The sequence below is a fragment of the Eulemur rufifrons genome, chromosome 30, assembly GCF_041146395.1.
Source record: "Eulemur rufifrons isolate Redbay chromosome 30, OSU_ERuf_1, whole genome shotgun sequence".
In the NCBI taxonomy this organism is placed as follows: domain Eukaryota; kingdom Metazoa; phylum Chordata; class Mammalia; order Primates; family Lemuridae; genus Eulemur; species Eulemur rufifrons.
This window is the reverse complement of record NC_091012.1, coordinates 23,070,434-23,093,157: the sequence shown is the minus strand read 5'-3', so window position 1 is coordinate 23,093,157 and position 22,724 is coordinate 23,070,434. Positions and strand designations below refer to the sequence as shown.

Here is a 22,724-nt window from a genome sequence, read left to right as displayed (position 1 = left end):
ACTCAGCTATAAGAAATAACGGAGATACGACATCTCTATGGTTCTCCTGGAGAGAGTTGGAACCCATTATATTAAGTGAAGTATCCCAAGAATGGAAAAACAAGCATCACATGTACTCACCAGAAAATTGATTTCCCTGATCATCACCTAAATGCACATTTGGGAATGATACCAATTGGATATCAGACTGAGGTGGGGGGTGGGGGGAGGGAATGGGTGTACACCTACATGATGAGTGCAGTGCGCACTGTCTGGGGAATGGGCACGCTTGGAGCTCTGACTCGGGGGGATAGGCGGTACATGGGCAATGTATGTAATCTGAACTTTTGTACCCCCATAAGCTGAAATAAAAAAAAATAATAACAAAAAGATGGAAAAAAATTTTTTACAAAATCCCATTGTGTCAAAGTTCTCCTGAGTTCCAGACCTGCATTTCCAACTGCAGCTTGTCATGTCTACCTCAGACTCATTATTTAAAATTGATAGCCCACATATTCCCTTATTAGAGGAAGTGATGTGATGTAAAGGGGACAAAAAGGCTTTCATTAACATAAGAGTGACTTGGGTCCCTATACCAGCTCTGTCACTTATTAGTGGTGTGACTTTGGTCTATTGAAACTTCAGTTTACTAACTGTAAAAGTGGGGATATTAATAACAAAAACAAAAACCTCCACAGAGTGGAAATGTGCCAGAGCACATGCCAAGCAATTCACATGCCTTATAGCATTTACTCCCTACAAGAGCCTTAGGAGGCAGGTATTGTTATGATTCATCTCATTTTACAGACGAAGTACCAGGACCAGTCTTACTGCAGAACCCACCTTCTTATTCACACTAAACTGTGCTCCTGTAGTATATATACATGATCCTTGCTGTGGGGATTAAGTGAGATAAATACATGAGGAACATCTAATACAGTGCCTAGAATATAGCAAATTCTCAAGAAGTGTAAATTTTCTAACCATCCCCTCCCCTATCCATAATATCTTTTTCTTCTCCTATAGTGAGGTTTTGTTTTTGTGTTTGGGTTTTTTTTTTTGTTGTTGTTTTTTTTTTTTTGCTAATAGTACCAAAATCCACTCCCAGTATCCGCGGATGATATGTCAGGGACATAGGGACATGCTCAATGTATCGTTTTCCTCACTACCCCATATCCAGCTGGACTCCAAGTTCTATTGAAAACCTTTCTCATACCATACTTGCTGTTTCTTCTCTACTCTCACTTTCCACTGCCTTTACTTGGGCCCTTGTCATTCTTCCCCAGACTATAAAATGGTTCACTAACTGGTATCCCTGCCTCCAATTTATCCTCCAGAGTGAAACCAAAGATTTTAATTGAAAAACAAAACAAAACTGGAATTGGCAGAGACTCGTCAACTGTTCACCAATTCCACTTTCCCTTTTTCTTGGTCATGCAGCAATATTTCTGTTCTCAGCTTCCTTGCAATTAAGCATGTCCAGGTGACCTCATTCTAGTCAAAGGAATGTCAGTAGAAATGAGTATGCCACTCAAGGCCTGGCCTATAAAAATACCTCCTACAAACAATCTGCCATGCTCTTTCCTCTTTTATGCATTGATACAGATAAGCACAGTGGGCTTGGAAACCATGTGTTGCACCACTTGGAAATGAGCCACTTGTGGAACACCTGCCTTGTTTGAACTTTAAGAATCAAGAAATATACTTCTATCATATTTGAACTATTATGAATTTTTGGGTTCAGCAACTTGTATTAGCACAAATGATCTCATTCTGTCACTTTTTAAAAAACCAACATGTTAATAAAAGGATACATGTATATGGTTAGATAGGAGGAATAAATTCAAGAGACCTATTGTACAGCATGGTGACTATAGTTAATGCTGATATTGTATTTTGAAAAATACTAGGAGAATGGATGTTAAGTATTCTCACCACAAAAATCATAACTATCTGAGATAATGCATTTGTTAATTAGCTAGATTTCACCATTCCACAGTGTATGTATACTTCAAAACAGCATGATGTACACAATAAATACATACAATTTTATATGTTAATTTAAAAAGTAAATAAATTTTTTAAAAATAATGCTTCCCTGTAAATACAGGACAAACATATTCTGTATCACTTCCAGATGACTATCTGCATGATTCTATTATGCAGAAATCCTTCAAAATAGGTATGCTCTTGGGCTATATTTCTCACTACCCTTCCTTATCCACTGCCATTTTCCGAAAGCTTATTACTCTTTCACATTCAATGGGAATGTTAACAATTGGATCATCATTTTTCTTCCAACCTTAGTACTTCCATTATGCTAGGAGACTTCTTTGCTTTCAGGAACCATCCATACAACATCCTGAACCCCAGTGACTTCCAATCAGGGACCAAGTACCATCAATGCTACCTCTTGAGCATATTGCAAATCCATATCCTTCTTCGAAACCTTATTTAGTGGAAAAAGCAGTAGGCTGAAGTCAGACAGACCTGTATTGACCTAATAATGACATCATCTGGGGCAAATCATTTTTATTTTTTAACATTGACTTTCTGGATCAGTTTGACAGGGACCTTATTACATACTTATATTGAATAATTGTGAAGATTAGAGACATTTTACATAAAGTACCTGACACATAGTAGGTGTTCAGTACATAGTATATTAATATACATACTATAATTATAGTTATTTATGTTATTATTCAAGTATTATAGAAGCTTCCTAGCTAAATATCTCAACTTCATCCTTGCCTTCCTCCAATCTGCCTTCTACACTATTCCCAGAATGATCTATCTAAAATGCAAATATGTTTGAGTTCTTCCTCCACAATAAACTCTTCAATGCATCCCCATATTTTTATGCCAACATAGCCTATGAGCATCTCTCCCTACCCTAGTGCTCTGGTCCAGTCACACTGAACTTCTTTTAGTTTCTTCAGTATATCATTACTACCTCCCCCGCTCACTTCCTAGGTCTTCATATACTGTTATACTCTCTCTCTGAAATATTTTCTCCTTATCTTTTAATCTAATTTATTTCTACACATCTTTTACGTCTTGGTTCGAAGGTGATTTCCTCTGAAATTTATTGTTGCTATTCCCCACAGACTCATTTCATTGTCCCTGCTAGATCCTCCCATAGTACTTTCTATTTCCCCTATCATATCTCACAAGAAACATGAATTTTCTGATGCATGATGTCAATTCATGAATACATGTCTTTGTGCATGCTAGTTCCTCTGTCTGGAATACTCTCCTCTACTTCAGCCTGTTTTTCATCTGTTTAAGAGTTATCTACACTTCCTTCAAGATTCAAGAGACAAACTATGCATTGCCTCCTTCTGTAGCTTTCCTTGATGCTCTGTTTTGGATGTTTCTTATCCTGTGATTCCATCACATTTTTAACCTCTGTTTAGTTCACAAATTTTATATTATTGTGCAGCTATCTGTGCATATGTCTTTAACTACTAGGCTGTAAAGCCATTAAGAGTATGAACTGTGTCTTATTTATCTCTGTAGCTCAGCGAATATCCCAGAAACTTAAACATAATAAGCACTTGTAAATGTGCTGAATGAGTGTTTCAAGCAATGGGATAGAAACTAGTTAAATTCAAAAAATATTTGTCCCTCCTATTCAGATGTCAGTGGGACTTTTTTTTTACTGTTATATGTTATGAAACATTTATATACAATAAGAATAAAGACCAATACAATCAATATGTTTACCCAGATCCTCATAAACAAATAAGATGTTATTAATAGAGATGAAGTTCCCTATAGATCCATGCCTGAATAAGAAAAAATACTTCATAAATGTGTGTATCATTTTGGGCTGGGCTCTGTTAATCATCTATGTCTTATCTATTTTAGTATGTGTGCTGCTGAAGTAAGCAGCAAGTAATGGGCTTTGGTCTGCATTTTTATGGTTGTTCTGAGGTCCCAAGATGAGACCAGGCAAAGCTTCTTTCTAAACTGCCCTAGTTATATACCCATGCAATGCTTGGTCAGATTTTTCTAGGAAGTTGTCCTGTAGTTTTTCCATGGAACTCACACAGGATTTCTGAGGGTCAAAATAATGATAGGGATGCTGTAGAATAACACTTCCTGTAAAATCCTAAGTGTTCTGCAGACCTTATCCACTTTGCAATTTTCATGTGCCTGCAAGACAGACATCAGCTATATTATCATCAGACTGGAGAAAGTACACCGTTTGTGACTTGTGAAAGGTCACTAGGTGAATCAATTGTAGAGCTATAAAGAGAGCCAGGCTTTTATGTTTCAATTTTGAGCTTAGGTCTCCCTCCAAACTCACTTTCCTGGATCCAAGGTGAACTATCTACTATGTAGGAGATCAATGGCTTCATCATGCTTCCGTACTTCTGTACTCCGTCTGTTCTGTACCTCAGAATAAACATAAGGTCATTCAACATAGACTCCCATCTCATCAAACTTGACTTTCTTGTCCAATTCAAACTAGAATGAAAAACCAAGGATCATTATTTCCCCATTCATCCAACTTTATTTTTAGGTAACTAATCCTTTGCTCTGCTTTATCCTCTGCCCTCCTCAATCTGTATCTTCTTTTCTTCATATTTCAACATTCCCATCCTCCACATCTCTTCTATACCTTGTCTTCAAAACTCAAAAACCTATCCTGTATCCTCTCTTCCTTTCATTGTTCAGTTTCTACTCTATCCTGCTCTCCTTATCCATTCTCTATTCTTTCCCCTACTATTTGCAATCTCTGCTGGGTTCAATACCTTTCCTGACTACCATTTTCTCCTCCCTCTAGCTTGCTTTATTCATTCATTCATTCATTTATTTCAGAATATTATGGGGATACACACATTTAGGTTACATATATTTTGCATTTAGGTTACATATTTTGTCTTTGCACTACCTGAGTCACAGCTACAAGTGTGCCCATCCCCCAGACAGTGTGCAACACACCCATTAGGTGTGACTATATTCATCCCCTCCACCCCCTCCCACCTGCCTGACACCTGATGAATGCATAAGTGTTGGTCAGTTAGTACCAATTTGATGGTGAGTGCATGTGGTGCTTGCTCTTCCATTCTTGGGAAACTTCACTTAGTAGAATGGGCTCCAGATCTATCCAGGATAATACAAGAGGTGCTACATCACCATTGTTTTTTGTGTCTGAGTAGAACTCCATGGTATACATATACCACATTTTATTAATCCACTCGTGTATTGATAGGCATGTGGGTTGTTTCCACATCTCTGTAATTGTGAATTGTGCCGCTATAAACATTCAAGTGCAGATGTCTTTTCTATAGAATGTCTTTTATTCCTTTGGGTAGATGCTCAGTAGTGGGATTGGTTGATCAAATGGTAGTTCTACTTTTAGTTCTTTGAGGTATCCCCATATTACTTTCCATAGAGGTTGTACTAGTTTGCAGTCCCTCTATCTTCTCTTCCATTTGCTTACTGTCTTTTACCCATCCACACCTCCTCCTCTTCATTCTGTCCCTCCATCCACTTTATTCCATACGTCCTCTCTTCTGTCTACATCTACTCCACTCCACGCTTTCCACAATTGTATGAACTCTTATCTCCTCTTCAAACTCTTCTTCACATTATTACAAACATGACTCTCTTCCATCTGTTCTTCCTCTAATGCTCTCGTGTCTCCAAATTCTCCTTCATACATTATATCCATTCATACCTGTCTTGTATCCTATACTCCCCACCTCCTTTTCAACATTTATATCTAACTTCATAACCTTTCATGTAATGTGAGAAGAGTTGTCCCTCTTCCTTTACAAGTAAAACTCTATAGTTTTGATACTCTCTCTTTTATGGTTTTCTCTGGGAACTTGTCAGCAAAACATTATTTCTATTGTATCTTCAATCATTGTCTTTCTACTGACTCTTTTACTATCTCACAAATATGTGCCAGTCTCTCCATTAAAAACAAATACAAGTAATTTTTTTTTTACCCCTGAATGTAGCTTTTATACAGCCCTTCCTTTCATTTTCAAACAAGCTTCTGGAAAGTATTTTCTATGTTCATTGTATCCACTACCTTAACTGTAACTCCTAAAAACTCTTCATTGCACTAGCCACTCCATTGAAATAGTGTATGTGAAGAACACTAATGTTTTCCATGTTTCCAAGCCTAGTACATACTTTTAAGTCTCTGTATTTCTTGATATCTATGAAATAGCTAATGATACTGTAAAAATGTGTAAATAATAGTAAACAGCATGATCCTGCAGCTAAACTACCAGAATATGAATGCTGGCTCAACCATCTACTATCTATGTGAATTTGAAAAATTTTCTTACCCACTTTGTTTCTCAGTTTTCTCATCTGTAAAGTGGAGATAATAGTACCTATTTCATAGAGTTGTTATGAAGGTTATAAAAGTTAGAGTGATTATAACAGTGCTTGGTACATTGCATGTAATATATTGATGCTATTATTGATGTTATTATTGATCACTTATATCTAGAAAACCCTAAAGACTCCAATAAAAGACTCCTGGAATTGATAAGTAAATTCAGCAAAGTCTCAGTTTGCAAAATCAATGTACACAAATCAGTAGCATTTCTATATACTAATAACTGTTGAGCAGAAAGTCACTCTCATCTTTTTGAAACTCTTTAGTCCTTTGATTTATTAGTCAAGATGGGTTAGATTAATATGAAATAAAAACAATCTGAAAATTTCAATGTCTTAAACCAACAAAGTTTTATTTCTCAGTCTTGCTATCTATCTCTGGTTGGGGGTAGGGGCACTTGCTTCTATGTCAGCCTCAATAAAAAACAGAATGATGGACCACCTGGCATAATGCTAGTCACTGTGAGCAGGAGAAGGCAACATGATAAATCATGCACTGGCTCTTAAAAGGCTTCCTGTCCTCCCTCAGACTGATGCATCCTTTTTTACGCTCACATTTGGTTAGCCAAAGCAAGTCATTTGTCCATGCCTAACTTCAAGGCTCAAGGGAAGTATAATGCTACCCTGTACCCAGATGGAGGTGAACTGAAAACATTAGAAAGTGGCAGTATTGACTTCTGCCACTTAGCTTTAAGATACTGCACATTAGTGGTTCTATTTACATCTTCCTTACTTTTCCTTCCTGGTCTCCTTCATAAGTCCTTCTTTCTCCCCTACTGCCTTAATAGTAGTAGTGCTATATGATTGGATCTTTGGGGTAATTTTCTTCTCAATCTACATACTTTCCTGAAGTTATCACATTCATTCTCATGGTTTCAATTTGTCCTGATATACTAACAATACCAAACTTTATATCTCTAGCTTGTATCTCTCTCCTGATCTTAAGACTTGAATATTCAGCTGCTATTAGACTGTTCTCTGTGTATCATCTAAATCATCTCAAGCTTGTCCTGTCCAAAATTAACTTCACAGACTTATCTAAATTTGTCCTAACTTTCATATGGTATATTCCAGTTTGTAGTACCATAATGCACCAATGTTATTTGGAGTACCTACAACTTTGACAACCCCTCCTCTCTGTCATTCTAAAGTTGTTTGTATTTACTGCTTATTTCTTCAGTGTATCTCACCTTCTCCATCTTAATCCACTGCTCCAAATTAGAACTTTATCACTTCTCACCCAGACTATTTCAGCTGTTTCCTAGCCATTTTCCCTAATTCCAGTCTTGTTACCTTCAAACACATTCTTTATACAGTATCTGCAGAGGCATGTATAAAATAGAAAACTGACCTCCTCATTCTCTTGCTTAAAATATGTCATTCCTAATGTAATTCACCACATAAAAAGAACTAAAAACAAAAACCACATGATCCTCTCAATAGGTGCAGAAAAAGCATTTGACAAAATCCCAGCACTCTTTTATGATAAGAACACTTAACAAAACAGGCATAGACAATACTTACCTAAGAAATGTAAAAGCCACACATGACAAACTCACAGCCAACATCCTACTGAACAGGGAAAAATTGAAAACATTCCCACTTAGAACTAGAACCAGAATAGGTTGCCCACTATCACCACTGATTTTTTATAAAGCAAACAAGAACATACACTGAGGAAAAGAATTCCTATTGAATAAATGGTGCTGGGAAAATTGGATAGCCACAAGTAGAAGACTGAAACAGGATCCACACCTCTCACCTCTCATAAAAATCAAATCACAGTGGGTAACAGACTTAAAACTAAGGCATGAAACTATAAGAATTCTAGAAGAGAATGTTGGAAAAACTCTCACAGACATTGGCCTTGGCAAAGAATTTATGAAGAATACCCCAAAAGCAATCACAACAATAACAAAAATAAATAAATGGGACCTGATCAAATTAAAAAGCTTTTGCATAGCCAAAGAAACTATCACTAGAGTGAATAGACAACCTAGAGAATTGGAGAAAATATCTGCATGCTATACATCTGATAAAGGGCTAATGTTTAGAATCTATATAGAAATCAGAAATATCAGTAAGAAAAACTCAAATAACCCCATTAAAAAGTGGGCAAAGGACATGAACAGAAACTTTTTAAAAAATTTTTATATCAAAAAAATAAGTGGGGGGCTGTAACACTCGGGAGCTGGGCCTATCCTCTGCCCTCACTTCCCTAGACAGAGATAGAGGGCAAAGAATGGGGACACCTGAGCCACCTTCTCTGCCGTGCCTTCTCAGCTGTCCTGGAGCTGATCACGGAACACTGCCAGCAGTGGAAATGCTATAAGAAGATAAACTAATGACAAAACAAACATATGAAAAAGTGTTCAACATCTCTAATCATCAGGGAAATGCAAATCAAAACCACAATGAGATATTACTTAACTCCAGAGAGAATGGCTTTTATCAAAAAGCCCCAAAACAATAAATGTTGGTGTGGATGCGGAGAGATAGGAACACTCATACACTGCTGGTGGGACTGCAAACTAGTACAACCTCTATGGAAAGTAATATGGAGATACCTCAAAGAGATATAAGTAAATCTGCCATTTGATCCAGCGATCCCATTACTGGGCATCTACCCAAAGGAAAAAAAGACATTCTATAACAAAGACATCTGCACTTGAATGTTTATAGCAGCACAATTCACAATTGCAAAGATGTGGAAACATCCCAAGTGTCCATCAATTACATGAGTGGATTAATAAAATGTGGTATATGTATACCATGGAGTACTACTCAGCCATAAAAAACAATGGTGATCTAGCACTTCTTGTATTATCCTGGATGGAGTTGTAGCCCATTCTACTATGTAAAGTATCGCAAGAATGGGAAAAACAAGCACCACATGTACTCACCATCAAATTGGTACTAACTTATCAACACTTATGTGCACATATGAAAGTGACATTCCATTTGTACCTTAAAAAATAAATGACTTTAATTTATAATCCTTGCCAAAAATTTGAAATAAATGTCAAATTTGGTTATAGAGGGGGAAATGTAGGAAAATTATGTCTTAAAACTTTTAAAGCTATCTAAATGCATTCTAAAAAGTCATTTCTTTTATCAGCAGGGATTATGGACAAGATGTTTGCTAATAAAAACAGGTAGTTAATTCTGTCTTTACCTAAAAAATAAATAAATAAATAAATAAAGTGACATTCATCAGGTGTCAGGCAGGTGGGGGGAGGGAGAATGAATAAATGCACAACTAATGGGCATAGAGCGTACTATCTGGTATGGGCACACTTATAGCTCCAACTCAGGCCATGCAAATGCAATATATGTAACCTAAACATTTGTACCCCTGTAAGGTTTTTGAAAAAAAAAAAAAGAAAAGAAGCTAAAGAAGGAGTGAATAGAAGAAAGACATACTTTTCTGAAACCCCTGCTTTTGTAAATTGCTTGATCATATGAATTAATTTATTAGTCTAATGCAGGCATTGACAAACTTTATTTGTAGAGGGCCAGATAGTATAAATATTTTAGACTTTGTGGCCATACTATCACTCTCACAACTACTCGACCCTACCATACATGAAAATAGCCATAGGCAATATGTAACTGAATGGGTGTGACTGGGTTCCAGTAAAACTTTATTTCAAAAAAAAAAATGTTACTCCATTCCTCACAACTGCTCACCTGGTTTTCTCTGTCTAGAATGCCCTTCCTCTCTACCTTCTATCCCCTACCTACAAGTTTTATGACAACATTCTACTTATCTAATAATATAAAAATTAATGCTAATACCAAAAATCAGGAGCTTAGCTGTTGCCTCATCCAGAGACTGTTTTCTCAACCTGATCCAAAAGAATAAGTTAGATCACCCTCCTTTGTCCTCCCATAATTATCCATATGTTTAGTGTTTCAGTTAATATTATTTGTGGTTATCTAATTAGTCTTTCTCCCCTATTATATTATGATTGTCCTAGGGACAGAGACCATGTTTCATTAATTTTTGCATACCCAGAATTTAGTTTAGGGCATGTATATATTAGGAAGTCAAAACACGTTTGGTGAATGAATAAAAACTTGTCTTTTTTCCATCCACGATTTCCCTCCCTCTTGTTCATCTCCTCTAGTGTCCCTTCCCCTAATTCTCTATGACTTCTCTTCTTTCTTCCCATCTACTACATCCTCTTCACCAAGTTCTCATGTATCTTTAGGATATGCTAATACATACCCTCTTTATTTTACTCTATCTTCTCCTTTACCTTCTCAACTGTTTCTTTTTTCCTCTCTTCTCATATTCTTTCTCTTTTCTCCACCCTTATCTCCCTGATACACACACACACACACACACACACACACACACATATATATATAAATTGATTTATATATATAAATTCTTGAGAGGAGGTATATATATATATATATATGTAATATATATACATACATATATGATCTATTTTCTCCCCTCTCCACCCTCTTCTTCTCATTTCTACCTACTTTGTTTTCTTCTCTATTCTATGTTCATTTCTCCTCTAGTCTCTCATCTCTTTCTCTCTCATTTAAATTTTCTCTTTTTTAAGAATTTATTTGTTATCCTTTCTTTCTTAGCCCTCTTCCTGTCTTTCAAATTCTTGTAGGAAAAAACCCTCAATAAATAGCAAATTTGAAATAATGAGCAACTAGTATACAGACAAACACACTTCATCTATTCACCACATATTTATCAGGCACGCATTATCTGAGTTACATTGTGCAAAATAACAAATACACAAATTTCAAATAGCCATGGAATCTGTACTGAAGGATTGCACCTATTCTTTCAATAAAGGTTTGCTCAGTTACACAAAATCAACACTCATTAATGTAGGAGGAAGCTTTAGGATGTAATAACCGACAGCAAAGGAACAATCAAAAGCATAAAAGCAAACACAAGAACCAAGAAAGTTTTTTAGTGTTGGGGCAAAGAATCTTATTGCACTGTAAATGCTTTCAAAGTTATTATTTTTGAGAGCAAAATTCAATGCCGAATAACTCTAATGAGAACAACAATAATGAGTCATGAAATACATAAAAAATGATGTTTTTATGGATTGGGAAGTAGAAAAGTATGATATATATTTTATATTTAATGAAGATTTCAATGCCAACATATATATGCTTTACATACACACACACACACACACACACACACACACATATATATATATATATACATGCTTTACGTATATATATATATATATATATATATGGTGTTTAAAAGGTATCATCTTAAGTTATTTGGAAATTTCACTTATATCAAACACCTCAGCACCCCAAGAAATGTGACATAAAATAGATGTTACTGTAATTTTGAATTTATATATATAAAACACTGTTTCAGAAAATACTCATCATGATCTCATTTGATTCGCATAACTCTGCATTATAGGGGTATTTTGTTGCTGCAGTTAAACCTAGTCTATTCTGACTACCATAGTGTTCATGCTGTTTTATATGCTTTTGTGAGTTTGTGTATTTAAGTGTCCTTGAATATGTGTATCCCTCTGTGATAGTCCACATGTGTCTTTGAGTATGCATACATTAATACATCATGAACATATATCTGTGTGTCTAAGAATATTCATATGTGTAACTATATATGGGTATCTAGAATATGTATATCTGTGAGTATGCATACATGCAAATACATTAGGAAGTATATACCTATATGTGCATTTCTAATCTATAAACTTGACAGAATTTTTAGTAGATAAACTAAAACATACTGCTTTCAACCCCAGTCCTACTGTCAATATACTTTGAGCAGGGGCCACCACTCTCTGACCTCATTGTGTAGAGGAGGGTCCCGTTGTCCACCAGTCTGAGCAGCTTGTTGGGTGTGGTCATGTTATGAGCCACCGATTTCTTGCCATTGTGGAAGAAGGTGTCAGGAGTCCAGATCTTACTAGCCAGGAGGTTGTTCAGTGGAAGAATCTTCATGGGTCCATCAAATTTCAGTCTTTCATCATGCCATGTCTGTCGAAAAAATACATCAATAGTGTACTCCTAGGGACAAAAAGAGAGAGAGAACAATGTTTCAGTAAAGTTCTGGTGAGGGCCCACATTACCTTCAGCAACTATTAATTACCTTGAAATATTTCCTCTGATGCAGAGAAGAAACAGTATGTTAACAGTTGTTGCTTGTAAGAAAGGCAAATGATTATGATTGAGAAACAGTGCCATGGTGATCAATAAATATGGACAAGGCTTTGCTCAGGAAGGTCACTGACAACACTGACCCACACATCAAACAAGCTGACCACAAGACTTTGCCTTACAAAAAGACAAGCGCTCCCTTCTCTATGCAGCGACGTTTTTTTGTTTTGTTTTGTTTTTGTTTGTTTGTTTGTTTGTTTGTTTTGAGGCAGAGTCTCGCTCTGTCACCCAGGCTAGAATGCTGTGGTATCAGCCTAGCTCACTGCAACCTCAAACTCCTGGGCTCTTGCCTCAGCCTCCCAGGTAGCTGGGACTACACCACCACGTCTCTATTTTTAGTAGAGACGGAGTCTCGCTCTTGCTCAGGCTGGTCTCGAACTCCTGAGCTCAAATGATCCTCCCGCCTTGGCCTCCCAAAGTGCTAAGATTACAGGCATGAGCCACCACACCTGACCTGCAGTGACATCTTTATAAGAACAAACTCCTTACCTGATCTCTACTGTTGAATGATCCCATATGAACATCAAAGGCCAATATAACAATTACCATAATACCATATTATGAGCTTCAAAACCAAAACCTTATTATTTTAACACACATTTCATCTGAGCCTCAAAATAACAATATGCCTGATGGGTGAATAGCTTATTATCTCTAAGAAATAAATATTATAAATAAATAGGATGAAAATAAACACAAATAGAAAAATTAGGTAAATGAACAGCAAATTCATGAAATGGATAAAAATTGCTAATAAACATGAAGAGAAAGTTCAAATTTTTTATTAATCTAAATACAAATTAAAATAACAATAAATGTTCCAGGTTTTGGTGACAGAATAAATTGTTTGATTATTTGGGTGTATCTTCCTGTAGCTATTAATTATAAATTCTGAATAACTATATCTATATCTATATCTATGCATATATATGCACTTATATTACTCAAAAGCAATGGAGAGAGACTGAAAGCAGACAGAAACCCTTAAAAGATGGCAGCAGCAATGGATTAGAATTGTGAGTTTGTGGTTTTTATTTCCTGAAGATGCTCCCCAAACCTAGAATTCCTTTGGCATATATAACAGCCTCACTGGCTCAGGGTGGCAGAGAATCTTGAATATTAGGAGTGTGGCTCCTGAAAGTAAGACAGTCACAGAAGGGATGGGCCTCCAAATCTGGGTATATACTCTTCCCAAAATCTTGGCTGACCACTATGCTACACACAAATGGGGGAGACTCTGGGGCCCAATTTCAAAAAAGAAGGTAGAAACAGTAGGATAGTAGTCCACTAAATGAAAGAACTGTGCTGAGTGATGGTTGTGAATTTGCTGCCATTAGACTGAAGGAATTCCTTACTCCATTACAACTCAGGTAGCAGAAATCTGAAAACTTATTAGCTTAATGTATCAGAGGAAAAACTCAAGACTGAAAGATGAACTGAAAATTCATGAGGAAGTCTTAGAAGCAAGAGGGTGAGTCCCAAAATCTGAATACAAACTCTGTCCAGATCCTTGACAGACCACCAAACTACAAAAGGCACAGGGGACACTTCAAGGTAGCCAGAAGGTAGCAAGATAGCAAAGTAGCAAGAAGCAGCAGCACCCAGAAGTTGCTGCAAATCCTTTGGTTTAAAATCCCCTAATGGCTTCAAATCATACCTGGAATGAACTTTCCCTGATGTAAGCTGTCCCCTGCCTTCCTCTCTGACCTCTTCTCCAAATACCCTTCCCTCCACAGACTAGCCAGTCTGAACTCTCTTGCTCCAGTACACCAAGTGCATTCTTGTCTAAGGATTTAAAGATAATATAAATTATTGTATAAACTGAAACATTTTAGAGAGAGAGAGAGGAGGCTGTATCAATAACCATGACAACAAGTGTAAACTAGGACTGTGGCAGATGAAAAGCTGGAATTAGACTCCCACATAAAGCCAAGATCCTGAAGGGATCTGGCCTCAGCAAAGGGGTGAACTACATAAAATGAACTGACAAAGCCAGCCCACAACACAAAAATTCAAAAAGGAAGGGGGAAGTGTTGAGGGGAAAGCATTTCGACTGAAATTTAGCAACCTCAACCCTAATCTTATGCAAGAATGATGTTCAAATGTACACTATCTGCCTGATCAGGAACCTAGAAGCTGAGAAATTAACATAAAAATTGGCCTTAGGCTGGGGATACCACTAGATTGACTTGCAAAAGTAAGCACAAGAGCACTTTGGAGGGACATAACCACAAATAAGTGCTTACTGAAAATAAACTCACTATCCACCACAACAAAATACCTAAAGAAATGGTCATGAGCAAGAGTCATCTAATACAATATATAGTTGAATTAGAGACTCTCCAAGGACTTCATATAACAGAATTATAAAATAGAGATTACGAAAGAACTATAATTAATATGAAGATTATGGAGGGAGAGGAGCAAGAGAAAGCAGATTTGAAAGAGGTCTATTTGAAATTGACCTTTGGTAAAAGAAAAATAGTCATTGAAAATAAAAACTCAATGAGTGAGTTACATAGCAGATTAGATATCACTAAATAGAGATTAGTGAACTGGAACTACATCCGATGAAAATTGTTCGGTTTACATTTCAGACAGATAAATGATGGAAAACATGAAAGACAAGTATAGTACTATGGAGGATAAAATGAAAAGGGTCAGCATGTGTCTATTATGATTGTAAGTGTGAGACAATAGAGAAAATGGGTGAAAAACAACATTCAAAGTAGTAATGGATAAAGTTTCCCAGAATTGTTGAAATATATGCATCCTTAGCTTTAAGAACCATAAAGAGTTGCAAACTCACTAAATTAAAATAGATCCCAGCCAGCACATAATGGATTTAAAGAACACCAAAGCAGAGATCATAAAAATAGCAGAACATAAAGGACATATTATCTACAATAACATGACCATTTGACTTATAGCAGACTTCTTTTTTTTCAATATTTTAATTGTTTATTTTTAAATATTTCCCTTAAAATTTAGATATACTGATTTGCTTTCTTTTTTTTTATCTTTCTGTGCCTGATTTATTTCACTTAAAATAATGTCTTCCAGTTCCATCCATGTTTCTGCAAATGACAAAATTTCCTTCTTTTTCATGGCTACATAATATTCCCTTGTGTACACATGCCACATCTTCTTTATCCATTCATCCCTTGATAAACACTTAAGTTGATTCCACATTTTAGCCATTGTGAATAATGCTGCAATAAACACAGAAGTGCAAATATCTTCTGGTTACATTTTATGCCTTTGCCTCACCCAAGCAAGGTTTAGAGGCATGCCCTTCCCCTCTACAATGTTCACTGTGTCCGTGTCCATTAGTTGTGAGTTTACCGCCCCCAACCCCCTAATCCCTGGAGACTATTACTATCGTGTGAGCACCATAGTGTTGATCAGTTAGTATCAATTTGATGGCGAGTACATGTGGAAGCTATTCCTCCAATCTTGTGATATCTAACTGCAGAAAATGGGCTCACGCTCAATCCAGGAAAATAAAAGAGGTATAGCAGACTTCTTAAAAGCAACAATAGAAGCCAAAATATAATTAAAATGCATCTTGAAAATGTTGACTAAAAAGTAACTGTCAACCAAGAATTCTATAGCCAACTAGATTATCAAAGTGAAGTCAAAATAAAGATAGTTTTTCATTTGTATAAATTTAGGGGGTACAAGTGCAATATTTTTCCATGGATATATTATGTAGTGTGTTTAGACAAATAAAGTAAGGTAGAGAATTTACCATGGAAATATCTTCACCCTTACCCCAGATTTTCTCATGGCTGGGTCACTTACAGCCTTCAGGTCTCATTCAAAAATCACTATATCAGAGAGGCATTTCTTGATCATCCTCTCAAAAATAGTAATCTTCCATTCTCCTTACCATGAGTTACTTTTCTTCTTCATAGCACTGAGAAAATATATCTTTGTTTACTATTTCTTCTACTCCAACAGCCTGGATGTTCCATGAGAGCAGGGACTTTGTTCTGTTTGTTGCTATATCCTCACACCTAAAACTCTACCTAGTATATAGTTGATGCTCTACAAGCATTTTTCAATCAATGATTGAATGAATCCTCATGAAAAGAACTACTAAAAGAAGTTCTTCATGCAGTTGAAAATGAAGCCAGTAGGAGGACGCAAGAAGGAATAGTGAGCATAAGTACTGACAAGCTTAAGGGTAAACTAAACAATTAATGGATATCTACAAATAATAGTAAGGGCTATAAAAACAGGGTGGAACAAATAATTAGAGTGACCTAAATGGGAGGATGGAGTAGAAACATGTGGGTTAATGCATTCTTGTATTATTTGGGAGGAGAGTAGAGATACTGAGTATCATTAGATTTTAGGCCAAGTATGTTTATTAACATTTAAGGTAATTACTCAAGAATATAATTGAAATAGAACATAAAACTTATAAAGCAATAGACAAAAACAAATGAGAACATAGAAAATGCTTCAGTGTTATAGAAAGCAAAGAAGAAAATAAAGCATAGAAAAATATGGAGAAAAGAATACATAAAATAAGATAGTATAAATAAACTAAATATAACTGAAGGATAAATAAACAATGTAGCTATGTGCTATGTACATACATGAGGCATACCTAAAAACATATAAACATGCACACGGTTTAAAAGTAAAGTGATGGAAAATATGTTATGGGAATATCATTTTTGGGGGGTGAGTCCATATGAAAATAAAGGTGATAGAGCTATAAAATACAGACAGAATGGATTATAAGACAAACATTTTTCTTTGGGATAAAATATTACACTAAAAAATTAAGGCTCTCAAGTGGAAAATATAACAACTTTAACTTTGTATGTACCAATAGCATGGACTCAAAATACATAAGGGAAAAACGGAATTACAAGGAGAAATCAACAAACTCATAGACTCTCAATAAGTGGAAGAGCAATCAGACCAATGATATATATGATTAAAAAATTAGAACAACCCAATTGACAAGCATGAGCTAACAAACACTCATGGTCTTATCCGCTTAACACCCAGTAAATCATAAATAGAGCATTTATCCAAAAAATGAGTATGTGCTAAGCCATATGGCAAATCTCAAGAGACACAAAAAGATTTCATATCTTATGGACCATCTTCTTTCAATATGAGGCATTAAATGAGGAATTAGGAACATAAAGCTTTACATTTGGAAATTGAAAAATACTATGAAATTTTGTTAAAAAATCATAAATGATATTAGAAAATACTTAAAACTGAACAACAGTGAAAATGTTATGAAATCTTGTTTTGGGCTCCTAAAGTGGTACTTGGAGGGAAATAGCCATACAGAAGTCTTAAAGGTAGTCTTAAGAAAAGGAAAACCGGGGCCGGGCGCGGTGGCTCACGCCTGTAATCCTAGCACTCTGGGAGGCCGAGGCGGGTGGATTGCTCAAGGTCAGGAGTTCGAGACCAGCCTGAGCAAGACCCCGTCTCTACTAAAAATAGAAAGATATTATATGGACAACTAAAAATCTATATAGAAAAAATTAGCCGGGCATAGTGGCACATGCCTGTAGTCCCAGCTACTCGGGAGGCTGAGGCAGTAGGATCGCTTAAGCCGAGAGTCTGAGGTTGCTGTGAGCTAAGCTGACGCCACGGCACTCACTCTAGCCTGGGCAACAAAGTGAGACTCTGTCTCAACAAAAAAAAAAAAAAAAAAAGAAAAGGAAAACCGGGTGTGGTGGCTCACGCCCATAATCCTAGCACTCTGGGAGGCCAAGATGGGAGGTTTGCTTGAGTTCTGGAGTTCGAGTCCAGCCTGAGCAAGAGTGAGACCCCGTCTCTATTAAAAAAAAGGAAAAATTAGCCAGGCGTGGTGGCACCACCTGTAGTCCAGTTATTTGGGAGGCTGAGGCAGGAGGATCGCTTGAGCCCAGAAGTTTGAGGTTGCAGTGAGCTATGATGACACCACTGCACTCTAGCCCGGACAACAGAGTGGGACCCTTTCTCAAAACAAAACAAAACAAAACAAAGGAAAACCAATAAGCTAATGTACCTTAAGAAATCAGAAGGACCACAGAATACCCCAAGGAAAGTAAAGAAAAGGATGATCCAGATAAGAGTAAAAATCAGTGGAACAGAAAACACAAAGAAATAATACAGATGGTGAAAAAAACCAAAAATACCCAGGTTGCTTTGTAAACAATAACAATATAGAAAACTTCTGATAAGTTTAATTAAGAAAAAGAGATAAACTTAGGGGAAACACTCATGGGTAGAGGTAGATACATGAGGTTCCATTATGTTATTTTCTCTACTTTGATGTGTGTGTGTGTGTGTGTAGCCTCTATAGAACAGATTGTAGGGAAATAAGAGTAGAGACGGGAAAATCAGTTAGGGGCTTTTTAGAGTTGGACATGCCAGAAATCCAGAAACGATGGTGGCCTGGACTAGAGTAGTAGCAGTGGAGGTGGTGATAAGCAGTTTAATTTGGGATCACATATGAACATAGATACAAAGACTATGAATAAAATAACACCAAAACAAACTAAGAAATGTATAAAAAGTAAATCATAATTATCAAGTTGGATTATTTTAAGGAATGTAAAAACAACCTAATATTAGAAAATCTATTAATATAATTAACCACATTAACAGATTAGAGAAGAAAAATCATGCAATCAATCTTAATATGAGCCAAAAGAGAAGCTGAAAATTTTAAATGCATTCGTAACTAAACACAAACACACGCACATACACACACACCCCTCTTAGAAAACTATTAATATTTAATAGAAATGGAACATGTAGTGAATATCTGTCATATTCATTACTACTTACCATCACTTGTCATTTGGCCCTTCTAGGAGGTCTTGTGGAAATTCTCATATTATAAGTCCTTCCTTTTCAAATTAAAAGTCAAAACTTAGATTTCCAGCATTTCTTGGAGCTAGAATCAAGCTAGTGATCTAGGAGCCACGAGCACACACACACACACACACACACACACACATAGACACACACAAGCAGTAATACAAGTATTACGGTATACATCTTATTGTGACCATGTCTGAGTTTCTGTAGGGTAACTACTGATAAAATTTGTGATTCATTAGAGTGCACATTTTAACTTTTTTCAGATAGGGCCAAATAATTTCGTGATGGATTGTATCAATTTATAATTCCATTAGCAGTGTATGAGAGCTCCACCTCTCTCCACTTTTGCTAGTACTTTGCATTGTCACACTTTATTTTTGACACTTTGATGGCTATGAAATGGTACCTAATTGATTTTATTTGCATTTTTCTGACAGTCGGAACATAATATCATTGCTTTTTAAAGCAAAAAACAGAAACAACCCAAATGCACATTAACAAGAGAATGGATAAATATATGAGTAAATATTCATACAATGTAATAATCTATAGTAATTAAAAATCAATGAATTAGAGTAAAATGCATCAAAAAGAAAAGCTTTTAATGCACAGTTAAAAAATAAGTTGTGGAATGATACGCATGCCATGATGTATTTTATATAAAAGTTTGGAAGTATGAAAACCACTATTTGCTATTTATGAATGTATGTAAAATATATATATTCTAAGGTATAAATCTAAATTATGTATGGAAATTACAAAAAGAAAAAGCAAATTTATAGTTGTAACTATTTTTGAGGAAGGAAGGAGAGAGGGAAATGGGATCAGTAGTGTAAGGTACACAGGGGATTTAACCTGGATCGTTAAAGGTTTTTTTTTAAAACACAATAAGAAATATGGTACACTTTTAATATTTAAAAAAGTTGGGTGATGGGTGCTTATTTTTTATATATTATTCTCTACACAGTCAAAACTACTGAGGAAGCCAAAGTGATTATTTGCTCCATAAGTATCCCATGACCTTTGGCCAAAAGCAATCAGACTTTGACCTGACCATTCTAGAAATGCAATCAATTCCTTCCTTCCAAATTGAGCCCTTGTATACTCTCCAAGGATGATTGTCTCCAAATTGACAAATGCATTCTGTTGTTTTGTGAGGCATTTAAATCAAATATTCCAGATAATAAGCCTAAGTCTGCCTCCTGGGAAAGGCACTTAATACATTTTCTAGACAGAGCAGAGATGACACTTAGCTCTTGGGGAAGCATTTCTGGCTTGGTGTTAGATCCTGAATGGCTTCAACTCCCCAGTACTGCTCACTGTGCCAAAGCAGGCTCCCAGGAAGAGCCTGCCATTCTTATTCAACTTTAGCAGGGTGTGGGGCCAAGGTACTTAACAACTGCACTACAGTGAAGGCCTTGCCACTTTCCCCTTACACAGGCCACAGCCCTTTATTGTGGCCATCCTCTCCTCTCTCTGCTCTTTAACGCTTCTCTATCAGTCTCTATTTTGGAGAATCATAATAAAAATCCCTCTTTCTGATGTATTTAGCCCTTGAAATAGTCTTATTGGCATTGTTTATGTGTCCTGCCTGTCTATGCTACATAAAAGTATCCCAGGAGATTCCTGGTCATGGACTCCTAGGAACTCCGTGGACATAGACCCCTTTCTATGTTGCATCTAGAAATATCATATCCTATGGAATAAGAAAAATTTACAGGCTAAGAGACTCTCAAAATATATAAAGGTTCCCACCTATTCTGTGCCTCAGACTGCCAGTAAGGGATGGCTTGAAGTGGACATAGCCACTTTTTCCAGTGCCAGGGAGGAAACAGGTACAATAATTTCAAGTCCACTGCCACAAGGAAAGAAGTTCCTGTGCTACTTTCTCTGTAATTTACACATTTTTTTTCTTTACAGTGTTAGGACATTTGGATAACTTTGCATGATTTTTATAAGCAGTTGTCAGACCAAAATGTTTGTTACCTGAATCTGTTATTAAGAAACTTAAAAAGAGAGAGAAAGTCACAATTGTTAAAAATGTCTCCAGAGCCTCTTCCCACCCACACATGCCTGCTTGAATGGGGAAGGAGCAGAGAGAGGAGCTGGTTGAGGCAGGGGCTGTGTGTGTGCTTCTGTGGTATCTCTGGTGTAGATGTCTGTTTCTATGTATGTATCTATAGAATGCCGTGGATAGCATGTGGGCTGTATGTACTCTATAGCTATTTGTTGTGTGTACGTACATTTGTTTGAACGTATTTGTGGATATTGGTGCACGAGTGAGAAGGAACAAGTGAGTATGTGTGCATGTGTGTGTTAAAAGAGCCACTTCAATTACTTTCTTATAAAAATCCTAATCCATCATTAATTCCCAGACATACAAAGGAAGATCTGGATATCTCTAGTAAATCTGGTTATTCCCAATGGCCTGTGAGCTCTGTGAATATAAGGATCTGTACAGCCCTTTAATGCAGAATTGGGCTCCTATTTAATGATCAGCTGGCAACAAGTTTACTGCATGCCTGGATCTGAAGCTGTGGCCAATACTGGTCAAAAGGTTGACAGGGAGCAATCTAGACATACAGGCTTTCTTGCTGCCCTTAAGAGAGAGCCATCTCCTCCATTCCTCATATGTCCAACATGCCCTCACTGAGCTCTCCCTATGTGTCAAGTGCTCTGTTAAGTACCAGGGAAGCCATGAAGACTTGATACTTGCCCTCAAGGAGTACACAGAGAGTCTCCTATACCCTTCTCTTTATTTAACACTTGAAAGATGTTCAGGCCTCTCCCTTCCCCCTGCCTCCCAACCACACATGTACTTATGACTTTCTCTCCTGAGAACTAGCCAGCTTCTCTGACTCCTAGATCTCACCACTGATTAAAGAGCCATGTAAAATCAACATGCCTAACTCAACTCTCAGCCTCCAGGCTTTTTCCTCTTGCAGTCTACCCTCCAAAGACAATCAGATGAATTATTCTTAAATAGCACTCATATATTTTCTTTTTTTATGTCTTTTTTTAATTTCAGCTTATTATGGGGGTACAAAAGTTCAGGTTAGATATATTGCCCATGTACCGCCCATACCCCCGAGTCAGAGCTTCAAGCGTGTCCATTCCCCAGACAGTGAGCATTGCACTCATCATGTAGTTATACCCCCATCCCCTCCCCCCACCTCCATCCCCCCGAGTCAGCACATTCAAGCGTGACCATTCCCCAGACAAGGCGCAATGCACTCATCCTGTAGTTATACACCCATCCCCTCTCCCCACCCCCCACCTCAGTCCGATACCCAATTGGTGTTATTCCCAAATGTGCCCTTAGGGAAACCAAT

The 22,724-nt window shown here is 36.7% G+C and overlaps 1 protein-coding gene across 2 annotated transcripts in view; it reads right to left on the bottom strand.

The window, feature by feature from the left end:
- Positions 1-22,724, bottom strand: part of GABRA3 (gamma-aminobutyric acid type A receptor subunit alpha3) — a 239,983-nt gene that overhangs the window by 77,468 nt on the left and 139,791 nt on the right. For both annotated transcript variants that reach the window (XM_069463221.1, XM_069463222.1), the window contains one exon: positions 12,173-12,393. In XM_069463221.1, coding sequence (XP_069319322.1) covers positions 12,173-12,393 — 221 coding nt within the window. The remainder of the gene's footprint in view (positions 1-12,172; positions 12,394-22,724) is intronic.